This window comes from Chrysemys picta, chromosome 5, assembly GCF_011386835.1.
Source record: "Chrysemys picta bellii isolate R12L10 chromosome 5, ASM1138683v2, whole genome shotgun sequence".
Classification (NCBI taxonomy): Eukaryota; Metazoa; Chordata; order Testudines; family Emydidae; genus Chrysemys; species Chrysemys picta.
Genome location: NC_088795.1, coordinates 143,540,102 through 143,565,849, shown reverse-complemented (window position 1 = coordinate 143,565,849; position 25,748 = coordinate 143,540,102). Strand labels below are relative to the sequence as shown.

Sequence of the window (25,748 nt, the reverse complement as noted above, 5' to 3'; positions counted from 1 at the left end):
GCGATGTAGCAATTTCTTTATTCACCAAAAGTTCCACAACACCAACACTACAGCAACGCAGCACGGGCCCAGAGCTGGGCCTCCCAGCACCCGGAGCCGCTGCCTAGGCAGCAGGCTCCGCTGAGTGCCGGATGGCGGGACACCACCCGCAGGCAGCCTGCTGGGGAGAACGACACAAATGCCTGGTCGGATTTCTAGGTGGATTTAATGCTAGGAAGAAGGGCTGGATGGACAGGGGTGGAGACAGGTTTTGGTTACAAAGAGGTTCCTCCAAACAGGAGGGGACTTCAGTCCCCATGGCCCACTCACTCTAGAGCTTCTGACGCTGACGACGACACCCCATCCAGTTAGATCCAGGTGTGATACCCCGCTCCAAGACCACTTGGTCTCCTCAAAGGCCACTGAAAGAACGCAATGCACGTGGGAATGGCGTTGAATCCAACCATGTGACCTGGGTTTGAACCAGTGACTTACCAGCATCTCACCATGACCCACCCCCCAGAGTCATCCCGTCCCAGTGATGAGCATGGAAACCTCCCTGCCGAGGCTGGGCGAGTCTCCTGTGCACGCAGACTACCCGGAGCCCAACACGCTCAACCTGAGGAACCAGTCTGAACTGCTGCGTCAAGGCAGCGTACTGAAAAGGCCTCAAACGCACCGGGCCCAGCTCCGGCCGCCCAGCTCCCAGCCCTTGGTGCAGACAAGGCCGGAGGTCAGCGGGACAATGTCAGTGGGGCCTGTCAGGCCAGCACACACCATCTGCGCCTCGAGAAGGCAGCCAGGCAACAGGCCGAAGCGGATCCGGTCGGCTCTCCCCCTCTGCACAGAGCGATCAGACATCGGTAGCACAGGCCAGCGAGAGCGAGACACCACTTTGTTCAGGCCAGCGCTCTGCAGGGCGACCGGTCAGCTGCGTCTCACCCTCCGCGCTCTGTATGCTCCGGGGCGAGGGAATAGGAGGAGATACTGGTTCCAGCCCTTGGCAGCAGCGCGGAGTCCGCTCCCGCGTCAGCTCCTGCGGGGGACGCCGTACCTGTACTTGGAGATGGTGACGTTGGCCAGTCTCCCGTAGACGGTGGGCAGCACGTCGTCACGGTACTTCTCGAAGCCCACCCGCTCGTACATCAGGCGGGCCTCGTCCTGCACCATCAGGGTGTTCAGCACCACGGCGCGGCAGCCCTGCTGCTGGGCGAAGCAGATCACCGCCTGGCAGAGCGCCTTGGCGACGCCCAGCCCCCGGTAGTCCTTCCGCACCGACATCCGCTTCAGCATCAGCTCCCCCTCCTGCTCGGCAGACGGCCTGGCAGCCACGGTGCCCACCACACACTCCTCCGCTTCTGCCACCCAGAAGCAGGAGCCCTTGCTACACATGTAGGTCGTCCTGATGTCCAGCAGGTCCTCCTTTAAGCAGTGCTCGATATACATGGTCCAGAAGTAGCCGAGCAGCTGCCGCCCCATAGCCAGTAGCAGCGTGACGGCCAGGATGGGCAGCAGGAGGGACTTGGAGCTGGTGAGCAGAACGCAGAAGGTGCAGGCCAGTACCAGGATCACCCAGGGCTGCTTTAGCACGTGCACGCACAGGGTGGGGACGTACTCGCTCATCCCAGTGGCAAACATCTCGCGCACCGCCTCGTAGTCCTCGTCTCTGTACTCGCGGATCCGATAGTCTGCCATGGCGCCCTGGAGAGAGAGGAGAGAACAGCTCAGCACAAGGCCGTGGGTCAGCAGAGCAATGAGCACAGGCCTGCAAGCCATCAGCTCCCTCTCTGGCCTCAGGCAAGTCATTGCCCCCATCTCGTGCCTCAGTTTCCCCAGCTAGACGAAAGGTGCATGTAGTCACCTCTCCCTCAGAGGGGCTGCGAGCACTAGCGGGTGTAGCTCCTAGAGCCCCATCTGAGACCAGGGCCTCACACTGCTAAAAGCTGCGCATGGACCTACATTACGAGTCCCAAAGCGCTTACAGTTTAAACAGACTCCGGGTCAGGGGGAAAAGAGAGACCCAGAGAAGGGAAGTGACTCGTTCAAGGTCGCGCTGCAGGTCAGTGTCAGGAGCAGGCCGAGATCCCGGGGGCGTGATTCCCAGTCCGGTGCCATATCACTGCACTGCCTTCCCTCTGACCCATCAGCACAGCGCCCGAGGGCCCCACAGCCGCGGAGGCAGGGAACTATCGCCTCCTCCTCACAGATGGGGAAGCTGAGGCAGGGTTGAGGTGAACGGGCCAAAGCGAGACAGTGACAGACGCAGCAACAGAACAGAGACACGGACGCAGGACGCCGGCTCAGCTCCACCCCAGTACCAGCCTCCTTTTCATCCCCCACAGCAGCACCCCCAGCTGCCTGCTTCCCTGCCCACGTTCGCACACACTAAAGCGGGGCCCTCAATTAGTTTGTGTCAAGGTCCAGACTTCCCACTGCAAGCGCCCCTGTTCAACAAACACATTCAGTGCTGGGTGATACAGCCTGCGGCCATTGCTTAGAGTTTTAGAGCATTAAATGAGAAATAAACCCAACCCACTCGGGGGTCGGTGTACTGGGAGGGACTTTGTTTGGTCAGTCCTGAGGGAATACATTCAACCCGGCAGGCTGCTGAAGGTGTACACCGCGGGATACAGTCAGTTCTCGAGGACATTGACACTCCCGATCACAACTACCGACCGACCGGTGCATTTCTCTGCTGCTGTCACAGGACAGGGCTTCAAAGGCCGGAAGAAGGGGAGTGGGAAGGGGAGCTAGAATAGACAACGGCCCTTATGCTGCAAAGATGCACACGTGTGATCAGCTTCACACGCTGCGGGTAGCTTCACTGAAGCAATGGGACTATTCAGAGTGTATACATGAAGCACATGCTTATGTCTTTGCAGGATTACGGCCAATGTTATTAAGTTAGCACCCAATTCTACAAACCCTTTTGTGCTCCACTTTACTACCTTGAAGTCCCCTTGATTTCATGACAGTACAGTTAAGCATGGGCAGAAGTATTTGCAGGATTGGGGCCCGAGGCAATAAGTGTATTCAGGATCAGGCCTTTATTTAATCTACTTTGTGTTACATTATTGTATCATAGGATTAGACTCCAGTCTTCTTTTATTGGAATTTTATTAGATTATTCCCACATTATTATTTTAGTTGGGTTTTTTGCTACTTTATTTTCTCAAGAGTTGGTTGACAATTTAAAAACAAAATTGGTGACAAAAAAATCAAAGTTGTCTCCATTTCACCAGCTCTGAAAACGAACAATTTCTTGCTATTTTTGTGATTGGTTTTAAAACCAAAACACAGCCCAGAAATCATAGAATCATAGACTCATAGAATATCAGGGTTGGAAGGGACCTCAAGAGGTCATCTAGTCCAACCCCCTGCTCAAAGCAGGACCAATTCCCAGCTAAATCATCCCAGCCAGGGCTTTGTCAAGCCGGGCCTTAAAAACCTCCAGGGAAGGAGACTCCACCACCTCCCTAGGTAACCCATTCCAGTGTTTCACCACCCTCCTAGTGAAATAGTGTTTCCTAATATCCAACCTGGACCTCCCCCACTGCAACTTGAGACCATTGCTCCTTGTTCTGTCATCTGCCACCACTGAGAACAGCCGAGCTCCATCCTCTTTGGAACCCCCTTTCAGGTAGTTGAAGGCTGCTATCAAATCCCCCCTCATTCTTCTCTTCTGGAGACTAAACAATCCCAGTTCCCTCAGCCTCTCCTCATAAGTCATGTGCTCCAGACCCAGAATCATTTTTGTTGCCCACCACTGGACTCTTTCCAATTTTCCAAATGTTTTCACTTAATGAAAAACTGGGTTTTCAGTAAACAAACATTTTTCATAACCCCATCATTAATGTTTATAACAAAATTTTGAAAAAATAAATTGTAAAGTTGAAAAAAAACAACTTTCACTTTTTCCATTTCCCAGAGAAGCCCACTTTTCCATTAAAAAAAACTTTTGTTCAAAAAATTTTCTACCAGTTCAAATGTTTTCCTTTATTGTTCCCTGTTATTTATGAAATTTCTATTTTATTTTCCTTTAGGACGTTATTTTATCTGCTACGCATCTATTAAACCCCAGGCTGATCCCAACTCCCGGCACAAGATCCAAATCATCTGAGCTAACTGCATCAAATCTGATCTGCCACCATTTATTCAGACGTGGTCACGCTCCTGTCAAAACAGAACGTTTCACAGCGCCCTACTCGGATCCGGCTCCCTTTAAAGTCCATGGAAACTCCCATGGACGTCACTGGTGCAAGAGGAAGCTCTCAGTGAGGGCAGGTTTCTGGGCTACCAGTAACCAAATAGCTTTCAGTTTTACCTGTTATGCCCCCGATTTGTATCTGAGCTGGGAAAGGCAATGGATTGGAGCTACAGTCCCTCTCCTCTCACATGGGGCTGGGGGGTGACCCTGACAAACTCTCACTCTGCCCCCACCAGAACAGACCAGAGTGGGGGACAGTGATCTCGGGCGGGGGGCGGAGAATAGGCCAATGAGCAGAGGGAATGGGAGGGTGACTGAAGTGAGAGAGAAAAGCGGCTGCTCATTCCTCAGAGTCAGAGCCAGCCTCAGACTTTCCCCATTGCAGGATCGAGAATATAACCCCCCAACCGCCCCCCACCCAGCTCCCCCCCCGAGAGGCTCCCGCCGCCCCACTCACTGGGCCCGGATGCCAGTGTTAGGCCCAAGAACTGAAAAACATGTTTATCTCGGCTTCTGCTTGTTATCCCAGTAAATATGCTTATCTTAGCTTTCACTGTTGTTTCCCATGCATGAAGCTGCATGTATACAGGATGTATAGAAGATATATGGCAAAGGGGAGGGGTTGGACGGACCCTGGGAAAGGAATGTGAAGGACGGGAAGCTAAACAGATGTATCCTGATTACTACTAGAACTGAATTTAAGCAATGCATAGGTTAGCAGAATTTAGACACGCTAAATTGTTTGTCTCTCTGTATAAAAAGGGCCCAGTTGTGCTTGTAAGGTGTGTCTCTTTCTCAGGCACTAGCCGAGTAGAGCACCCTCTCAGCTGACTGACTAATAAAGGGTCTGGTATTTGTCCTCTTGTCTCTCCGTGCCTCCTTGGGGTAATTGGGCAGCTCCAGGGAGGAAACGAGCCCATTTGGCTAACACCAGTGCCTGCGCTGCTGCCGGCCGGCCGAGAGAGCTGGTGGGGGCAGCCACCTGGGGACACTGCACCCTGCCCCCCGCCTGCTCCCTGCTGGGGGGCCCTGCGCTGGGGAGTGAGCCCGGCTCCACACACGCAGCCCCGGCTCTGCGTCAGCCCCTTTGGGGTCCGTTCAGAAGCGCCTGGCTGTCCAGATTCGTTCTGCCGTCTGCCTATTGACCACCCCTGCCCTAAAACATCCTACTCCAGAACGCCCAGGTGGGCTACAGGCAGCGTGATCCCAATGGGGATCCACGTTCTCCAGGACCCGAGCTCATCCTTTGCCCCAGGGCCGAATGTGCTGCAGGTGCAACGAGGGTTATATTAGCACCTCCCATGGTTCGAGTGACAGCTGTCCTCTGGCCGAGGCTCAGGACAGAGCGGGTGGGGTCACCTTGGGAGAGAGGGAGCACACAGCCACAACACAGAACCAGAGAACGAAGCCTGGGGAGGGGGGAGAGCAGGGGAAAAATTCCAGGAGGCTCCTGGCCTCCCATCACAGCAAAATAAAACCCCACCTGATGAGCTAGAGCTCCATCCCCACTGCAGGGGCCTAGGTGGGGCAGCGACCAGTGCTCTGTCAATGCCTAGAAGTAGAACATAAGCCAGGCTCAAACCTGCACTCCTATGATGGGAGTTTGCAAGTATCAGTTAAGGTTGCAAGACCTCCCCAAGCAAGAAGCCCCCTACCTCTGGATCTCACTCCCAGGTGGCTTCCTACGGGTCTCCACGCTTGAGCTCAGCTCCTTCCCCCACACCTTACAAAGCCACCAGTGGCTTTCCACCCAGAGAGGTGAGAGCTGGCCCATAACGGGGGTTCGTTCTGGAGTGCAGCCACCACTCAGGCTGGGAAAAATCCACCGGGGAACAAAAATACAGGAGATTCAAAATCATCTCCACGTGCTCAGGAGAATCTGTCCGGAGCTGCAGCCTGTGCGGCACATTTCACTGACCAGAAGCTATCCAGGGTGCTCAGCCCTGACACAGCAGTTACTCACCTCCGTGGAGTGTGAGCTTCTTTTTGTAACTGGGATCAGTTAATTGCCCTCTTTCCCCCCCTCGTTTTAAAAAAAAACAGCGGTGAAATGCAAATAAGCAGCCCCTTGTTAATGCAATAGTAAGGAAGTGGTTACAATTGAAAGGGACGGATCCCACAGCATTTAGGCCCCAACCAGACCCAGGAACCCACGCAGAGCTCCAGCGACCTCAGTCAGACTCACAAGGCTCTGCAATGCTGACCCCAGTGCCGGCTCAGCGCCTCAGCCCAGGAACCGGCCACCTGCTTTCTGTGAAGTGCCTGGCTCGCCTGTGTGTGCTACAGAGGAGAGAATGAACTGAGCCCCGGGGTTATTAGCCGCTGGGCAAGTGTCCGGGTGTAGCCTGCTGTCTGACCGAGGGGCAGGAGCGCAGGGCTATTGGGAGTCGCCCCCGCACTGACAGGCGGCTCCCGCGGGGTCAGGGCTGGCTCTTGGCAGCGCCGCAGCAACGCGGTACAGTCACACCCCGGGATGGGCACAGGCCCTGCCAAGCCCTTAGAGCCGCGGGACACCTCACGCCCCAGGACAGGACACTGCAGGAGCCTGCCCCAGTGGCTGCAGCGTCCCGGGATCGGGACCCCGGCTGGGCTCTGCCGGAGGCGGCTGCGGTCGCTGCCAGGCACTGCTTGCCCATGCAGGGGTGTGCGCTGGGGGGCAGGGCACGCTACGGGCAACATGCCTCAGGGGACCCCTGGGGGCGGGGGGGCTGACTACGGCCACAGCCAAAGGGGATTCGGGGCGGGGGGGAGGGGGACGGATGTTTCTCTTCTCCCCAGTTGGGTGCGGAAACCACAGTCCCAGTACTGGAGCCCCCAGGTCCCAGCCCCACAACCCCCCCCCCCCCCCCCCGGTGTGCACCCATAACCCTGCCCCCAACCCTTCACCCACTCCTCCTCCGTACACCCCCAACCCGCCTCCAACCCAGCCACCCGTACGCCCCCCCCCGTACGTGCACTCGGGCCCCCAGCAACCCCCCGTGCACCACCCCCCCCATCCTCCACGCACCCACAACCCCGCCCCTATCCCAGGCGCTCCCCCAGCCCCCAACCCAGCCCCCCGTGCGCCCCCCCAGCCCCCGCCTCCAACCCAGCCCCCCTGTGCGCCCCCCAACCCCCGCCTCCAACCCAGCCCCCCCGTGCACCCCCCAGCCCCCACCTCCAACCCAGCCCCCCGTGCGCCCCCCAGCCCCCGTCTCCAACCCAGCCCCCCAACCCCCGCCTCCAACCCAGCCCCCCGTGCACCCCCCCAGCCCCCGCCTCCAACCCAGCCCCCCCGTGCACCCCCAGCCACGCCTCCAACCCAGCCCCCCAGCCCCTGCCTCCAACCCAGCCCCCCGTGCGCCCCCAGCCCCCAGCCCCGCCTCCAACCCAGGCCCCCCGTGCGCCCCCCCAACCCCCGCCTCCAACCCAGCCCCCCTGTGCGCCCCCCCAGCCCCCGCCTCCAACCCAGTCCCCCCGTGCGTCCCCCCAGCCCCCGCCTCCAACCCAGGCCCCCCGTGCGTCCCCCCAACCCCCGCCTCCAACCCAGCCCCCCGTGCACCCCCAGCCCCCGCCTCCAACCCAGCCCCCCGTGCGCCCCCGCCTCCAACCCAGCCCCCCGTGCGCCCCCCCAGCCCCCGCCTCCAATCCAGCCCCCCGTGCGCCCCCCCAGCCCCGCCTCCAACCCAGCCCCCCCGTGCGCCCCCCCAGCCCCGCCTCCAACCCAGCCCCCCCATGCGCCCCCCCAGCCCCCGCCTGCAACCCAGCCCCCCGTGCGCCCCCGCCTCCAACCCAGCCCCCCGTGCGCCCCCCCAGCCCCCGCCTCCAACCCAGCCCCCCCGTGCGCCCCCCAGCCCCCGCCTCCAACCCAGCCCCCCCGTGCGCCCCCAGCCCCCAGCCCCGCCTCCAACCCAGGCCCCCCGTGCGCCCCCCCAACCCCCGCCTCCAACCCAGCCCCCCTGTGCGCCCCCCCAGCCCCCGCCTCCAACCCAGTCCCCCCGTGCGTCCCCCCAGCCCCCGCCTCCAACCCAGTCCCCCCGTGCGTCCCCCCAGCCCCCCACCTCCAACCCAGGCCCCCCGTGCGTCCCCCCAACCCCCGCCTCCAACCCAGCCCCCCGTGCACCCCCAGCCCCCGCCTCCAACCCAGCCCCCCGTGCGCCCCCCCAGCCCCCGCCTCCAACCCAGCCCCCCGTGCGCCCCCCCAGCCCCCGCCTCCAACCCAGCCCCCCCGTGCACCCCCCCAGCCCCTGCCTCCAACCCAGCCCCCCTGTGCGCCCCCCCAACCCCCGCCTCCAACCCAGCCCCTGCCTCCAAACCAGCCCCCCCGTGCGCCCCCCCAGCCCCGCCTCCAACCCAGCCTCCCCGTGCGCCCCCAGCCCCCGCCTCCAACCCAGCCCCCCCGTGCGCCCCCCAGCCCCCGCCTCCAACCCAGCCCCCCCGTGCGCGCCCAGCCCCGCCTCCAACCCAGCCCCCCGTGCGCCCCCCCAGCCCCCGCCTCCAACCCAGCCCCCCCGTGCGCCCCCCAGCCCCCGCCTCCAACCCAGCCCCCCCGTGCGCGCCCCAGCCCCCGCCTCCAACCCAGCCCCCCGTGCGCCCCCGCCTCCAACCCAGCCCCCCCGGGCGCCCCCACCCCGGGCCCGGCTCTGTGCACGCACAGCCCCGCCCCGCGGCGCCCGGGAAGGGCCCGGCCCGGCCCCTCCGCCCCCACTCACCGACCGCCCCGGGCTCCCTCGCTCTGCAACGCCACTTCCAGAGGCCCCCAGAGCACCCACGTGACGCTGCCCGGAGCCGTTGCTCATTGGACGCGCTCCTTCTGGGGACACGCCCACAAACTCTCACCAGCCAATAGGCGGCCAGCGGGGCGCTGGGCGGGGAGGGAGCGGCGTGCGCGGGGGCGTGGCCTTACCCGAGGGGTCAGGACGCACTTTAGAGAGGCGGGGCCTAATGTCACATGGCCTCACGCTGGGAAAGGGGGCGGGCTCTGATCCCCAAGGGGTGAGGCATAATCCCCTAGACTAACCCCTCCCGCAGGTGGGCGTGGCCTAAAAACCAGGGGCGTGGCCTATTCACCAAAGATGTCAGCAGGGCTGAAACCCGAGGGGCAGGGAGGGACACGGAAACTGCCTGGGGAGGGCCATGGGGTCACCCACCCCCACCTGTTCCCCGCCCCACAGGGCTGCCCCCTTGGCCCGGCTGTGAGTGGCCCATGCCAGGGGCTTTGCACACGCCCAGTCTCTGCCCCCCGCAGTTCCCCACCGAATTAATAATGAAATCGATGAAGTGACGAGAAACGAACCCACAGCCACGCGCTCTGGAAGGTAAAACGGCGAAGGTTTATTGCTGCTGAGGATGTCACTTGCCTAGCAAGGACACCGAATGCCAGCATTGTATCGTTAACTCCTCAGCGCCTCGTGCTGATCTGAGTGCCCACCCGAGCAGTGGTCCTTTCTCGCCGCCCCCGTTAGGTCGGAGCCGCGAGCCATTGCTCCACTGCTGTTTACACGCCCTGTTCCAGTCAGGTCCTGCCTGCAGAACGAAGCGCCCACTAGCCCTGGGCTTGCACAGAAGAGCTCTGAGTAACGTCTGAACGCCCTCGGCAGCGGCTGTTCCTGGACACCGTCCTCGGTTCGCTGAGGGCCTGACCCTAGAGCGGTGCTGAGACCCACCCACAGCTCCTGGCGGGTGCAGCGGACACGCTCCGGCTTTCAGCGGCTGGCCCTGGGAGCCCATCTGTTCTGCACAGTCTCAGCCTCTGACTGTGACATCGCAGGCCGGTGCCAAGGAAACAATTGTGACGTCTCATGCAGAGGAGTGTGACTTCACCTGGGGCTCTGGGAAAACAAAGAGCTGAGGCTAAAGTCATCATCCCTGGGGTAACTCCAGTGTCTTTCCTGGAGTCGCCCTGGGGAGGAACTGTATTCCCACAAGTACCCCTGACAACAAAGGCTGAGGGGAAAGGAAACCACAGGAACCATTCACTGCACCAAGCGGAGTCATCTCTGCCTAGGATCTGGGTCGGGGCTCGGACGAGGCGCCAGTTAGCTCTTTAGTAACAGCCTTTTAATTGTAATGCCCGGGGAACCTGGAGCAATACGAAATCAGGACCTGTGTCCCCTTAACGTGCTTCTGCCCTGCCCTGGAGGGGCGCCTCGCAGCTGAGAAGGCGGCTGGTATCTCTTGTGTTGGCCCTGAGGAGACTGCCAGGGGGGACAATTGGTGCCACAGGTGATGGTTTCAGTGAGGGGTGCCGTGGCCACCACGCTGGCCAGGAATTGGCTCCCCCAGATGTCACCTGTGGTCCGGTGAAGTCGGATGATGGAACGCCAAACGAGCGCGTGCTGGCTATTCTACAGGGCTCATCCTTGGGAACTGTGCTGTCATTACCAACGGGGCGGAACCAGGTTATCCCTGACTGCACCAGGATCCCTCCTCCCAAGGGATCTGGGAATCCAGCCAGCGCACACCCTACCATGGTTGGTACGGTCTGACTGATGTATGTTTGCCCTGGATTCCTGCCCAGCCAGACCCCGTGCCAGGCAATCGAAGTCCTGCTTGCGTCATGCCCATTGTGTGCCAGGAGCTATTTTAAGGGCCAGCCTGGAGTCTCAGATGCAGACTCCGCATGTTTCGAGGAATCAGTGGCGGCCGCTCGCTCACGCCCAGGAGACTCGAATAGACACCGCTTAGGGCATTTCCCGGGGCCAAACGCTGCTCTTGGGGAACGTCACGGGGCGCCCCCGTGGCTACGCAGGGTGCTGCACTGCCTGGCCTGTTTCTTGAGCTCAACCACAAACACACCCCGGTTTGTTCCCCTTTCACTACGTGTGCGATTCCTCCCCTACACTGCACAACAGAACCATCGCAGGCTCACAGCAGATATATCCACGCGGACCTGTAGCCCCTCAACTACTGAGCCAACTGCTTGTTAACCCAGCGATTGCCCCCCACGTGTCAGTAACCCCCCAAAGAAACGGATTCACTGGTGTAAATGAAGGCAAACTCCCTCGGGCGGGCGATTTCCCCCTCTTCTGACCTCACCCCTTTCAGGTAGAGAGAGGACAAGACCCTTCCTTGCCCATCGCAGTCGGGAGCAGAGAGCCATGGCCCTCACCTTGAGCCCAGCTCCCATTCCTGAGGCCCTTCCCCTTTCTTCTGCACGCCCCGGGGCCTGCTGTCCAAATGCCTTGTGGTTACTGCTGCCTGCGGGATTCCTCCTGGGGGATTTGCCAAGCGGTGGCCAGGCAGAGCGGAACAGAGGCCTCTGTTGGGTGGCTGGACCGGGCCCTGCAGGGTCCTTAGGCAAAGGCTCTACCCACTAAACAGGGGTCCCTGGTCTGGCTAAGACGGCAGCAGCCGTGCTGAGACCCTCCTGAGGGAAAGCTGCTCTTTGAGGTGTTACAAAGTCCTCTTCTACTGGCAAAGCCCGTCCCGGGTGTCTGTCCGCTGCCTGTGCCCCTAGGGAACACGCCTGCAGCTTTGTCTGCACCACTGATTTCCGCTGTCTTCTTGCCACGCCCAGGTACCCCCCCCCCCCAAACTGAGAGCATCTGGGTGCTCAGAAGCAAGGTTTGGGGCTGGACTGCCAAGGAACGTAGCCAGGGGCTGCGGGCTGGAGAGCAGGAAGGGCAGGGCAGGAGGTAGGAAGGGACAGGCCCCAGGAGGACACTGGGCCGGCAGTCACACCCCGCTACAGACTCACGAAACAACACAGAGGAGCAAGAAGCCGCTAGACTAGAGTGTGGGGGAGGGACCGCGAGCCACACAGAGCACATCCCTCTTCTACGTCCCCACACAGTCCAGAAGGGGTTAGTCCCCCTCCCTGGGCCTGCCGCTGGGCCCTCAGCTTGCGGAGCCGCAGCTGCCGGAGCCGCAGGATCAGGTCCTTGGGGATCTTGCCCCCCTTGGCCAGGATCTCGCGCAGCCGCTGCTTGGGCGTCTTGGTGAGCTGGAAGTCGCAGAGGGTGGGGTTGTCCTCGTAGGAGACACGGCAGGTCCTGGTGACGGGGTGGTAGCCTTCGGCCGCGGCGGTGACCTCATACTCGCCCGGGTTCAGCAGGCGCCAGTAGTCGCCGTCGAAAGCTGCCGGGGTGACAATAAAGGCCGGGGTGACGGGTGAGGGCTGAGGGGCGGTAGGGTCACAGGGCTGGGTCTGTTAGCGCCTGTCTCTGCTGAGCCCTAGTCCGCAGAGGGCTGGGCTTGTGCGGCCACCTCCGCGACTAGCAGCCCTGCGTAGACAAGGCCTGGGCCCTGCCCTCCCCAGGGCCAACGCCGCGCTGCTCCCCCCAGTGCTGTCTGGGGCTGGGGTGACTGGTCCCACAGCACAGCTCCCACTGCTGGGGCCGGCCCCTGACTGTCAGCATCCATCTCCCTTTCCCTGATTTCACCCTAGTCCCGCTATTTATACCCATCCAGAGCCCACCCCACCCAGCTCCTTTCCCCCTGGGGCCGTAGGTCCATCCGTCATCCCCCCTTCCCCATGGGCTGAGCCACCCAGACGGATTAGCTCATCGGCACATCCCTGGGTGGGTGGTTGGGGGACTGACCCCAGGACCTGCGTCTCCGAAGGCCTGAGCCTCACCCCAGCCCCGCCGGCTCAGAGCCAGCAGCGCATTCAGAGCAGGAATCCCCGGCCCCACCGAAGCCGGGAGCTTTGCCACCGAGTCCATGGAGTGAGGACTTCACCCACAGGCCGCGGGCTGGTCCAGCCGCTCGCGGGGTAGAGCACAGCCTTGTGCGAGCGCCGGTTACACAGACACCTGCTCCTGGGGCCGCTCCCCTGATATGGGCCACGGACCCCCCCACCTCCCAGGGCCACTCCCCTGATGCGGGCCACCCCCCCCCCCCCCCCCGGGGCTGCTCTCCTAACACGGGCCACAGACCCGGCTTCTCAGGGCCGCTCCCCTAATGCGGGCCATGGACCCGGCTCCCCCCAGGGCTGCTCCCCTAATGTCACCCCACAGCTGTCCACTGGAGGCTAGTGCTGCCCGGCTCACTAGTCTCCCCGTGCCATACAGCTGGGGCTGGCACTGCCCCCCCCCACGTCCCTCTGCCCCGCAGCCCTGGCAGGCCAGAAGCCGTGTTCTGCTCTGGCCGCAGCGCGAGGGGCGTCACTGCGGTGATTGACCTGTGGCGCCTGCGATACCTGTTCTGACGTCGTGGTTGATGCCGTCCACGGCAATGATGGCGTCTGCAATTCCCTGCTCGGTGTCCTTGTCCCGAACGACCCCTTTAATGCCCCGGCGGACCTGGGCAAACACCGGACACAGCACACCTCAGAGGGGGTTCCCGGCCCACATGGTCCACAAGGTACCACCCCTCCCTGCGTACAGCGGGGAGAGCGAGCCGGCCCCCAGCCCAGGGTTATGGGGCACCACCGTCCACGCACCGCCTGCTGGGCGGCTCCCTGCAGTTTGTCCAGCCCTGGGTTAACCATCCGGAGCGCTGGGGGTTGTGCCCCATGGCTGGGGTGGCTGCTTGTCCTGCAGCCAAACGCCCCGGAGGGGATCCTGGATCTCCCTTTGCTCCATCGCTGCTCATTGCCCCAGCAGGCCCCAACACCTCCCCTCCTCCCAGGGCGTTCACCCTCGGCCAGTCACACCGCGCCGCGCTCACGGACTATCCCCGTGGAGAGGGCTCAGCGTCACCACCCTGGTTCCGGAGGAGGCGCGGTTCGCCTGAGGCCATACGGTGAGCCAGTGGCAGAGATAGGGTTAGAACCCAGGCGTCCTGAGCTCACCCCACAGCTCCGCACAGCCTCTTGTACCAGCTACGGCGGCTGTTTCAGTCATCACCCAGCGGCTCTCCTGTCTGTGTGCGCGGAGCCCAGCTAGACAGGGGGAATTTTCAGCCTCTCCCCAGAGAGCAGTGCCTTCAGCCGCTGGCCAGCCTCGCTGCCTGGGACTCCCTACCCTTTGCCATTCTCTGAGGTGCCCAGCACTGAGCCCCAGGGGTACCAGCTGTGAGAGCCCAGAGATTAACAAACCACCACCTTACACGGCCCGGCCAAGCCTGTTGGAGAAGGGTGTGAAACGTGTGGGCTGCCCACACGGGTGAGAGAAGAGCTGAGGCTGGGCCCCCTGCCTGCCTGGCACACGCCACTCAAGGGACCGAGCTGGCATGGAGAGCTGACCCCAATTACCCGCTATTCCCCCCGGTGGATCATTGCCCCACAGTGACCTCTGCAGCCCCCAGCAGCTGCTGGTGTACGGGCCGTGTGTATGTCCAACGTGTGCTCAGTGAATCTCGGCAAGTGCCCATCCCTGGGGACGTGGGACGGTGTCAGGCCTCGTCTACCCTGGGGTTTGAGCACTGGTGTAGTTTGAAACGAGGCTAAACTGCACAGGTGCAAATCGCATTGCACTGCACGAGTAGTGTCTACGCTAGGCAGTGCACGCAGGCTGCTGCATGGGCGGGGGGTGAAAGTCCCAGTGTCGACAAGGGCGAACATCCCTCAGGAAGGCGTCGCTGCCCCCGCCGGCCCCCCAGAATTCACTATTTATTGTTTGGGGGGCCCCTGGCCTCCATGTAATTGACAGGTGGCAAACGGATAAGGCCTTTTGGCACCACTGTAGTGGCTACAGACGGAATTTCTCTCCTGAAAGCAGGACTCTGGGCTGCAGAGAGGAGCTGTTTGCTGGCACCCTGCAGGCGGGGTGATGCGACGGGGACAAATGGCTCTGTAGATCAATGACCATTTGCAGAATCTGGGATTTTGTGTGTTATAAATAAAACAGGAGGCACAACCGATGTCTGTTCTCCCTGCGAGGCCAGGTGGGGGCGCTGTACCTGGTGCAGGGGGGCAGGGGAGCAGACCCCAAGGCTGCAGCATGGCAGGGAATACAGCCCGGGTTTCTTGACTCCCCGTCTTGTCTTTTAACCAACCCCGTTCTTCCCTTCTTAGCTGTGTCCCCCCAGCAGCCCCTGCCACACAGTGGTTGGCATGGCCGGGTGCTCTGCCTGTCTTTTCATGCTCTCCTGAAGGCACTGCCAAGGCTGCTTGGCATGGTCGGGAGGGGCTTGCCTGTCTCAGCTGGAACCAACAGGCTGCTTTATGCCGTTCCTTGTTACTCCGATCACGTCTGCTGGAGGAACTCAGAGCTGCTGGTGGCAGGGCCTGAGAGGCTGGTTTTGTGGCTCTGTCCAGAGGACATTTCAGCTACAAACCGAAGCGCCGTGCATCTGGGGCTGCCCTGCCTCTGGAAGGGACGGCACCCCCGTGTACAGCCGTGTGATGGCATTCACATCTGCTGTGCCCTGCGTCTGGGGACTGTGGGAGCTAATATCTAACGTCTCTCTCATCTCGATCTTCCATGATCTTCTGACTAGCCTTTAAAAACCTGTTATCAAGCCCCGGGCACTGTGTGCTTGTGCATGCATGTGCATATTGCCCTTTGCTGGCTGGATTCAGAATTACTCTGTGTGTCATTGCCCCTACACTGCTATCAGCTAATGGTGATTCCCCTTTAGCTCAAGGGCTAGGGGATTGGGTTTTGTCCTGAGTGACACCCAGTTCCATACTCTACCCACTGGGTCTCCCTCCCTCCCAAGTGGGTAAGTGCTGCCCCGTGTCTCTCCAGCCTTGGCGCCGTGACGGGTTCACTGCTAGCACCAACACCCAGCCAGAACCTGCCTTGGCCGGAGCAGCCGCTCCGGGGGCCTTGCCCAGCTCCCACAGGGCCACGTGACCTCCACGGAGAAGCTCCAGGAGGCGCTGCCCTAGATACCCACGTCCAGGAGCCAGGCAAGGTTTCGGGACTGCCCTGGCCCTGGAGTGCCCCCCTTAGGCCAGGACATGCACCTGCTCCATGAAGACCAGCAGGGACTCCTTGTTGTTCTCCCACTCCCTGGGCAGCTCGGACTCGTGCGGGAACTTGTCGCAGGACAGCTCTACAGTGACCTCAAAGCAGTTTGTGTGCAGGTAGCTGAAGTCGTTCATACCTGCACAGGGAGACAAGCACGGGGCGATCTGGTGCCACGCCAGAGAAGTGAGCTGAGCTCCTTACGGCAGCCTGCACTTGGAATGGGAAATACAGCAGGGTGTTGGGCCCTGCAGCTGGTTGGTTATTGGAGGGTCACTCGGCAGCGACGGGCCCTGCGCCCTGGTTTGTAATTCATGGAATCATAGGACTGGAAGGGACCTCGAGAGGTTCATCTAGTCCAGTCCCCTGCCCTTGTGGCAGGACTAATTATCTAGACCATCCCTGACAGGGGTTTGTCCAACCGTCTCTTAAAATTCCCCAATGATGGAGATTCCACAACCTCCCTAGGCAATTTATTCCAGTGTTTAACCACCCTGACAGTTAGGAATTTTCCTAATGTCCAACCTAAACCTCCCTTGCTGCAGTTTAAGCCCATTGCTTCTTGTCCTATCCTCAGAGGTTAAGAAGAACAATTTTTCTCCCTCCTCCTTGTAACAATCTTTTATGTACCTGAAAACTGCTATCATGTCCCCTCTCAGTCTTCTCTTCTCCAGACTAAACAAACCCAATTTTTTCAATCTTCCCTCATAGCTCATGTTCTCTAGACCTTTCATCATTCTTGTTGCTCTTCTCTGGACCCTCTCCAATTTCTCCACATCTTTCTTGAAATGCAGTGCCCAGAACTGGACACAATACTCCAGCTGAGGCCTAACCAGAGCAGAGTAGAGCAGAAGAATGACTTCTCGTGTCTTGCTCACAACATACCTGTTAATACATCCCAGAATCACGTTTGCTTTTTTTGCAACAGCATCACACTGTTGACTCATATTTAGCTTGTGGTCCACTATAACCCCTAGATCCCCTTCTGCCGTACTCCTTCCTAGACAGTCTCTTCCCATTCTGTATGTGTGCAATTGATTGTTCCTTCCTAAGTGGAGCACTTTGCATTTGTCCTGCGCCCCGGTCGGTTACCGGAGGGTCGCGCGGCAGCGACGGGCCCCGCGCCCCGGTCGGTTACCGGAGGGTCGCGCGGCAGCGACGGGCCCCGCGCCCCGGTCGGTTACCGGAGGGTCGCGCGGCAGCGACGGGCCCCGCGCCCCGGTCGGTTACCGGAGGGTCGCGCGGCAGCGACGGGCCCCGCGCCCCGGTCGGTTACCGGAGGGTCGCGCGGCAGCGACGGGCCCCGCGCCCCGGTCGGTTACCGGAGGGTCGCGCGGCAGCGACGGGCCCCGCGCCCCGGTCGGTTACCGGAGGGTCGCGCGGCAGCGACGGGCCCCGCGCCCCGGTCGGTTACCGGAGGGTCGCGCGGCAGCGACGGGCCCCGCGTGCAGGGTCACTCCTGAGCGATGGACACAGCGGCAGAAGCTGTTTCAGCCGGGTCTGGCCAGAGGGCAGCTGGGGAAGGCCTGTCTGCATCCTGAGCCAAGAAGCTCCATCCCAAACACAATGAGGTCCTCCCCGCCCCCGAGTGCCAGCCAGTGCCCCGGGCAGGGCACAGCCAGGATCACTCCCAGCACAGGGGTCTCGGGACACGACGGGGCTCCAACCCACAGACCCACCACAGTCATGGTGAATAGCAGGAAGCCGGGGGTACAGGGCCCTGAGTCCCCCACACTCCATGACAACTGGTGGGAGCGGTGGGATCTACTGCACCCCGTGGACGGCGCTTCCTACAGTAAGTGACTGGGGAGAAGTAAATGAAGGGGGATTGATGGGAACCAGGCATGCTGAAGAGTCAGAGAGAGACGGTTCAGGGGGCAATTAACCTCTGGGAGTGTGTGACCAGAGAAAAGGACTTTTGCAGTAACAGGGTCGCCTGGGGGATTGCAGCGAGCGGTCCCGGGGCGGAGGAGTCTGCAGCTTGACCCTGGCAGAGAGGTGGTGACCTGAAGAAGGGCTGGCACACTCGGGACCCCCCTGGAATGGTGGAAAGCGGAGAGCACAGGCCGGCGAGTGGCCAGCAGGAGGATGGATGCTAAACGCCTTAAGAGCGACCTGGTGGAGCTGTGCAGGCAGAGGGGGCTGCGCATTGGGAGGTCCACCAAAGAACAGCTCATTGCCCAGCTGGAGGAGAGGGATCGTTTGGATGAACCGAGCCCTGTCCCTGAGGGAAGCCGCCCGGCGGATGCAGCAGGGACCCCGGGGCCTGATATGGCTGGGAGGGGTCAGACTGCTGCCGAGAACATCCCGAGACCCTGCCTACCTATACCTAGGGGAGAGGTTGGGGGAAGCCCAGCGAATACCGAGGGCACCCTGACCCCGGCGGCCAGCAGGGGATCGTCCCAGCGGAGCTCCCCGTCCCGGGAGCGGAGGCGGCTGGAATATGACAGGGAGATGAGACGGGAATAGCTCGAGTTAAGGAAGCAAGAATTGAAGCAGGAGTGGGAAGAATGGGAAAAGCAGCATCAGCATGAGAAGAAACAGCGTCAGCATGAGCTGGAGCGGGCCAGGCTGAGGAGCAGTGGGGCCCTGGCTGCGGTGAGCGAGGGGGGACCCAAGACTGCGAAGAGCTTTGATAAGTGCTTTCTGGCCCAGCGTAAGGAGAGGGAGGACATGGATACCTTCCTGACAGCCTTTGAGTATGCCTGCGAGCTGCACAGCCTGCGAGCTGCGAACTGACCCTGCAGACAGGCTCCAGTTTCTCACCCCCTTACCAGACTCCACAGCCAGGGAGGGGTACAGCCGACTGAAAGGGGCGGAGATAGGGGACTACGAACTGTTCAAAAAGGCCCTGCTCTGCGAGTTTGGGCTGACCCCTGAGATGTACCGGAAAAGATTCTGGAGTCAGCGTAAAACCCATGAGGTCACATACCTACAACTAGCCAACCGGATGCAGGGGTATGCCCACAAGTGGACAGCTGGGGCCCAAGCTAAAGAGGACCTGCTTGACCTATTCATACTGGAGCACCTGTATGAGCAGTGCCCATCTGACTTGAGGCGATGGTTGATGGACCAGAAGCCAGAGAACCCGCGACACGCAGGGCAGCTGGCCGACGAGTTTGTGAACAGTCAGGCAGGGGATGACAGGGAGGAGTCCCAAAGGAACAGGCCCGCCATGATGCGGAAAGAGAGTGACCCTGGGACCTCCCAAAGGGGAAACATGGAGAGCCCCGTCCCAAGGGGAACGCCCAGTGTCAGGACCAACCGACAGGCTTGAGGCGACTCATGGGACATGGGCTGCTATTACTGTGGCCAGAGAGGCCACATACGGGCCCAGTGCCCCAGGCTCAGGGACAGACTGAGCAGACCGAACCCACAGAGGGTCAACTTGGTAGAGACCCAGCCGGACGAGGGGAAGATGGCCCAGACAAGGGGGGCTGACAGCTTCCCAACTGCTCAGGAGGGAGGGGTGCCCCAGGCCAGCTCCTCTGGGGGGCTGGATGCTCCAGACTCAAGGTTCTCCATTTACAGGGTGGGCGCGGGGCTGTCCCTGCGGAGCGAGTGCCTTGTTCCCCTGGAGGTGGATGGGAGGAAGGTCAATGGATACTGGGACACGGGTGCTGAGGTAACGCTGGCCCGGCCCGAGGTGGTAGCTCCAGATCAGGTGATGCCCAACACCTATCTAACCCTGACTGGGGTGGGCGGGACCACATTCAAGGTGCCTGTGGTGAGGGTACACCTGAAGTGGGGGGCCAAGGAGGGCCCCAAGGAAGTGGGGGTGCACCACCATTTGCCCACTGAGGTGTTAATGGGGGGGGACCTGGAGGACTGGACAAGCAACTCCCAGGGTGCCCTGGTCATGACCCGTAGCCAGAGCCGGCGAGGGGCACTGCGCCCTGACATCGGGGTGGGTACCTTGCCCGAGGCGCAGGACCCTAACCTGGTGGGGAGGGAACACCCAGGGACACGGCTCAGGGAGGCTGCGGCTTCAGACCCAGCGGGCGAGAAAGAGCAGGTGGCCATCCCTGTCCCAGCTGCTGAGTTCCAGGCCGAGGTGCAGAAAGATCCCTCCTTGCGGAAGATAAGGGACCTGGCCGACCTCAGTGCGGTACAGACCATGGGACGAGGTGGCCAGAAAAGGTTCCTGTGGGAGAAGGGGTTCCTGTACCGAGAATGGGCTCCCCCAGGGAAAATGGAGTCAGGGGGGATCAGGAGGCAGCTGGTGGTACCCCAGAAGTATCGCCGCCAGCTGCTGTACCGGGCCCACGACATCTCCCTCTCAGGGCACCAGGGAACCTGGCGTACCCAGCAGAGGCTGCTACGGAGCTTTTACTGGCCTGGGGTCTTTGTTACTGTCCGACAGTACTACCGATCCTGTGACCCCTGTCAGAGGGGGAGGAAGGCCTGGGACAAGGGGAAAACGGCTTTAGGACCCTCATCCAGCATAGAGGAGCTTTTCCAGAGGGTGGCCAAGGTCAAAAGGGGGGCTCTGAACCAAGAGAGCCCGAATCACAGCCCTCCAGACTGGAACGCTGGGAGAAGACCCAATCCCAGTTTGAACCCCAGGGGTATTGGGGTGGGAAAAGGGCACAGGCTGCATAAACCTTCCCACATGCGACCTACGAGTGCCATCGAGCACACCCAACCTAAAGGGGGGCGTGAAACTGGAAGGGCCTGGTGTAATTCTCACCAAGGAATGGGAGGTGTGACGAAGTGGGGGATTTTCTTGTTTTTTCTTGTTTTCGGTGGGGTTTCAATGGTTTGCATGCGGAGGGAGTGGGACTCAGTTTCCCTGGGTGTTACTGGTTTAACGAGGTGAGAGGAGAGGGAGTTTGTTGTTACAGAGGAGAGGAAATTTGGGACCCCAGCCAATGGCCTGAAGGACGGATACCCCAGCAACCGGTGACCTGAGACCCCGACCCGGAGACCCAGCTCAGGAGTTGCAGCCGGTTCTGGCCAGTGGGCGGACAATGGGCTGCAGAGTGAGGACACAGTGACCTGACCAGCCAGTTCCAGCCAGAGGACAGAAGTGAGGAGAGGAGGCCCCGGTTTACGACCCTGTTTCCCTGGAGAGAAGACAATGGACAGAGGGGGGGCTTGGGACCAGGGATCTCGGATGCCCAGCTGGGAGCAGGGGGGCTCTGGGCTGGAGAGGGGGAGCAGGCAGAGCCCACCTGGGTGCAGAGAGACTGGGATGTGCTGGGCTGAGGGAGGCCAGGCCTGAGGCCCTGAGAGTTTCCTGTGCTGTGTTCAACTCTCAATAAACCCTCCTGTGTTACGCTGGCTGAGAGTCGCTCCGGTCTAGAGAACAGGGGGCATCATCTCCTTCGGGGGTGGAGGCTCGGGGGGGTCCAGAGCGAGTGAACTCCCTGAGGGGGCCCACGGCGAGAGACAGACGTGCTAAGGCTCAGAGAGGTGCGGCTCCAGGAGATGGTGGGGCCTAATCCCAAGAGAGAGTGGACCCCCGAGAAGGGCTGTCGCACTGAAAGGGGCACCCCCCACGGACCGCACAGGGCCAAGAGTGGGCACGACCTGTGAGTCCATGACAGGAGGGATGTTGGGGCATCCATGGGAACGTGGGTAGGTTCGAACTTCCCCAGGTCACTGGCTGAAGTGACCCCGCTCAGTTCGGTCTCGATGGGGGAGAAATGTGACGAACTGGGACTGTTCTTAATACGGTCTTTGAATACTGAGTGGGGAGTGTTGGCTTGGGAAGGTTGCAGGGGAGTGTGGCTGGGATGGTCTGCATTGGGGGATGGGAGACTGGCCTCAAGGGAAGATACCTGAGCATGTAACGTGAGAACCCAGGAAGGGGTTAGAGGCCAGGTGACACCTCTGCCCGGGAAACTGAACAAAGGCTGTGGGAGGAGCCGGGGAGAGGGTGGGTGAGAGATGCTGGAGGGAGTTGGAGTTTCAGGAGCTGGCTGGTGTAATGGAGGGGAGCCCAGGTGGGGCTCTGACCCCCCAACGGGGCTGTGGTGCCCCTGGGACCCCAAGATGGACCTAACTGGGGGGATCCTGTTGTCTGTGCCTGCAAGACCTGTCTTGGACTGTGTTCCTGTCGTCTAAATAAACCTTCTGCTTTACTGGCTGGCTGAGAGTCATGGTGAATCGCAGGAAGCCGGGGGTGCAGGGCCTTGTCCCCCCACACTCCGTGACACCCCACTCCCTGTCCAGTGCAGGGCACATGGACTGCCAGGACCTCCCTGCCCCAGGGGATCGAAGAGCCCTTCCCCCCAGGCTCCGGAGCGGGGCCACCTACTTCCCGGCACCGTGTGCCAGTTGGCGCCATTGATGATGTTGCCCTCCCTGGTGAAGTCCTCGTAGTGGCAGAGGCGGCGCTCGTCGTCCACCATGGCCAAGTTGGTGGTGGCATAGACGGTGGCGAGCCAGCGGAAGATGGCGTCGTCGGGCGTGGGCGTCAGCTCCTGGGCCTTCCAGTAGGTGCGGGTCATGTCGTAGGGGTAGGTCACCACCAGCTCCCCCCCGTGCAGGTTGGCGCTTAGCACGAAGGGGAACTTCTGCATCCAGTCGATGACGGCGCGGGTCTCCGGGGCCACCTGGGCAGGGACAGGCCTCGGCCTCAGAGCGCTGGGGGGGACAAGGGCCCCCCGGCGCTGAGGGCAGGGATGGAGTGTGAAGCACGTGGCCTGACGCTTGGCTGGGACTGGCTCCCGTGCGAGGGGCTGCCATTCCACCCGGGCAGCACCTCACACCTGCTTCACCCTGGGGTGAAGGGCTGCAGGAGGAGCCGGGTGGCCATGGTGTCTGTAGGCCCCTGGCATGAACCCGGCTCCCCCTCGGGGCCTGGATCGTCCCACTGCCACCGCTGGCACGTGAGAGCCGCTGGGCAGCAGGCCCAGAATACCCCGGTTCGCATCCGTCACCCCAGCCCCCGCCCCTCACTCTGCCTTCCAGCAAGGAGAATCCCCAGGTCTCCCAGCCCCATCCATCCCTGCACCCCACAGCCCCCCCATGTCCCCTGCACCCCTTGCACCCCTTGCACCCCGCTCCTGCAGCCCACAGCCCCCCACGTCTCCCGCACCCCACAGCGCCCCTGCACTCCACAGCGCCCCTGCCCCCCGCACTCCACAGCACCCCCTGCCCCCCGCACCCCATATCTCCCCATGTCCCCTGCACCCCACAGTGCCCCTATGTCCTCCACAGCTTCCCCGTACCTGCACTGCCCTGTCCCCGCATTCCACAACACCCCCTGTTCCACAGCGCCCCCTATCCCGCACTGCCCCATCCCCACCCCGCCCCGTGCGGCCAGCGGGACTCACCGTGGCGTTGGCGAAGGTGTAGTACTCCGGGATGGGGAGATAGTGGTTGGGGAACTTGTGAGGAACCAGCTCGTTGTCTTCTGCATCCCACAGGGCCGTGTTGAGGTCAGCGAAGTTGTGGTTGAGGTCGATGCCTTCGTAGGTCCAGCGGCCCATGGCCCAGCCCACCAGCTCCGAGCCCTGCGGGGGGGGGAGCGGTGGGAGAGCTCAGCTCCTCCTCCCCCGCCCCCCCCCCCCCGCTCTCTGGGGCACATTCAGAGCAGGTGGGGCTCAGAGCCACCGCAGATCAGAGACCCCCAATAACGGCTGGGCCACCGTGACATCCCCTGGCTGCCACGGCCCTCCCACCCCCGTCTGCCTCCCTCCCTCCAGCCCACACCAGCCAGAGGGGCCCTCGTGCCCCCTTCCAGCCCCCTCCCTCCTCATCATCTGCCCCCCATCCCGTGTCGCCCCCCCTTCCTCCCCGTGCGTCTGTGTTGGGATCCCCATCACCCTCACTGCCCTCAGCCGGGGCGCTCCACGGACAGCCCCTAGCGCCGTTCATGGGGCCGTCCCCCTAGAGCCCGCCAGGCCCCTCTGGCCCACTCCCTGCTCCGCGCCGGGCCCTTGCAGGCACACGCCGCTCAGCTGCCTCGCCCCAGGAGCGAACTGGGTTAAAGTTCCCGAGAGCCCTGCCCGTATTCCCGCCTGGGGCGCCCTCTGCCGTACCAGCACCTGCCAGCAGCACTGAACTGTGCCGGCCGGGCGTGCTGAGAGCGCCTCCTGCTGGCTTCACGGGAGCAGAGCGTGCGGACGTTCAGCCCTCGCCCGGCCCTGCATTGGCAGGGCGCAGAGAGGGACCCAGCCCCGTCGCCAGGCCGGGATTCCCAGGCCACCCCTCTCGGAGCCAACCCGGCTGGTGCCCAGTGCGGCTGTACTGCCTGGTCCCCTGAGCCCGGCAGTGGCGCCGCCCTGCGTCCGCAGGGGCCCCTGAGTGGCCGTGAGGCCGTGCCCACGGGTCCCCCGGGCCCCGCAGTGCCGCCCGGCCGGAGCTGCCCTCCCCTGGGCGCGGGCCCTACCAGCTTGTAGGCCGTCTCGTAGCCGTCGGGGTTCATGGAGGGCAGCAGGTGGATGCGGGTCTCGCTCACCAGCCGGACAACGCGGGGGTTGCCCCGGGTGTACTCGCCGCACAGGTACTGCATCAGGTTGAGCAGGAGCTCACGGCCCAGCACCTCGTTCCCGTGCATCCCGGCCACGTAGCGGAACTCCGGCTCCCCTGCCGGCGACACGCAGCCAGCTGCCCACGAGCCGCCCGCCCGCCCGCCCGCCCAGCGCCACCCTCCGGGCGCCAGGCTGAGAGCGCGGCCAACCCCGCCCGCTCCCCGGGGCCGCTGGACGCCTGGGAAATCCCCCCACCTGCCAGACTCCCGGGGGAAGCGACGCAGAGACTGGCTCCAGGAACCGCCCCGGGCTGGGCCAGCTGGGCCTGAGGCTCTGGAGGGGGAGTTCGTGCTGCCTGCGTCCCCAGAGGGGGCAGGACACACTGAATGTGGGTAGAGCCTCACACACTCCAGGCAGGGAGGTGCCCGGGCCCTGGGGGTGTCTGGGGGCAGACTCAGCGGGGCGCCCTGGCTCGGGGGGGGAGGGCGCCTGGGGACAGACTCAGTGGGGCGCCCTGGCTCTGGGGGGTGTCTGTGGGGGCAGACTCAGCGGGGCACCCTGGCTCTGGGGGGTGTCTGTGGGGGCAGACTCAGCGGGGCACCCTGGCTCGGGGAGGGTGGCTGTGGGGGCAGACTCAGCGGTGCCCTGGCTCGGGGGGGTGTCTGGGGGCAGACCCAGCAGGCTCCCTGGCTCTAGGGGTGTGTCTGGGGGCAGACTCAGCGGGGCATCCTGGCTCGGGGGGGGAGGGCGCCTGGGGGCATACTCAGCGGGGCACCCTGGCTCGGGGTGGAGTTCAGCCAGGCCAGCCTCGTGGGACATGGGGCAGCAGAGCAGGGGTGTAGATGGATGTCCCCCCGACCAAAATGGGACTCTCTGTGTGTGGCACGAGGGGCAGCAACCCGAGCTCTCCCTCTCCGTCCGCCAGCGCCGGGGGTGCGGCTGAGAAGCGATGCCGGTGGCGTCTCCCCTCTGCCCCGTGCTGAGGGGACTCACCCAACTCGTGCTGCCCGGGGTTGTCCGAGATCTCCATCACGTACATCTTCAGGCCCAGGTAGCTCTTCCCGATGCTGTAGACCCGGGTGATGTTGGGGCACTCCTCGTTCACCTCCTTCATCAGCTGTGAAGGGCAAGGGGCACGGCTAGCCTCTCCTGCCGGGGCTGGCCAACGCGTGCCTGCCTTCCCTGCCGGCGGCGGGCACCGCGAGGGGTGGGCACAGGGCGGGAGCTGCCTGCCCCAGCCGTGTGGAGGCAGGGAGCGAAGGGAACGTACCTTTCTCATCTCCTTGTAGTTGTGATGCCTGAAGTCCAGCTTGTCGGTCACCGCCGGCTCGTTCTCCCAGGAGTAGATGTTGTTGGGGTCTG

The 25,748-nt window shown here is 62.3% G+C and overlaps 2 protein-coding genes across 5 annotated transcripts in view; both read right to left on the bottom strand.

Moving 5' to 3' along the window:
- LOC101941653 (probable N-acetyltransferase camello) lies at window positions 1–9,034 on the bottom strand. 3 transcript variants are annotated; one of them, XM_008177313.4, is made up of 3 exons: window positions 8,878–9,006; window positions 6,372–6,466; window positions 1–1,680 (listed from the first exon to the last, which is right to left on the bottom strand). In XM_008177313.4, exon 3 carries the CDS (start codon window positions 1,672–1,674, stop codon window positions 1,009–1,011), a length of 666 nt encoding a protein of 221 aa, XP_008175535.2. In that variant the 5' UTR covers window positions 1,675–1,680; window positions 6,372–6,466; window positions 8,878–9,006; the 3' UTR covers window positions 1–1,008. The 3 variants fall into 3 exon arrangements, with proteins under 3 accessions (XP_008175535.2, XP_065454497.1, XP_023969543.3); XM_065598425.1 differs by lacking the exon at window positions 8,878–9,006 and adding an exon at window positions 8,821–8,839; XM_024113775.3 differs by lacking the exon at window positions 6,372–6,466 and having other exon boundaries at window positions 8,878–9,034.
- A 445-nt stretch (window positions 9,035–9,479) lies between these two features.
- The window catches only part of LOC101941918 (probable carboxypeptidase X1), a 40,688-nt gene continuing 24,419 nt past the window's right edge, over window positions 9,480–25,748 (bottom strand). For both annotated transcript variants that reach the window (XM_065598423.1, XM_065598422.1), the window contains exons 7-14: window positions 25,657–25,745; window positions 25,380–25,503; window positions 24,305–24,501; window positions 23,247–23,426; window positions 22,226–22,523; window positions 15,963–16,102; window positions 13,308–13,410; window positions 9,480–12,244 (exon numbers count right to left, since the gene is read on the bottom strand). In XM_065598423.1, coding sequence (XP_065454495.1) covers window positions 11,892–12,244; window positions 13,308–13,410; window positions 15,963–16,102; window positions 22,226–22,523; window positions 23,247–23,426; window positions 24,305–24,501; window positions 25,380–25,503; window positions 25,657–25,745 — 1,484 coding nt within the window. In that variant the 3' untranslated portion in view covers window positions 9,480–11,891. The remainder of the gene's footprint in view (window positions 12,245–13,307; window positions 13,411–15,962; window positions 16,103–22,225; window positions 22,524–23,246; window positions 23,427–24,304; window positions 24,502–25,379; window positions 25,504–25,656; window positions 25,746–25,748) is intronic.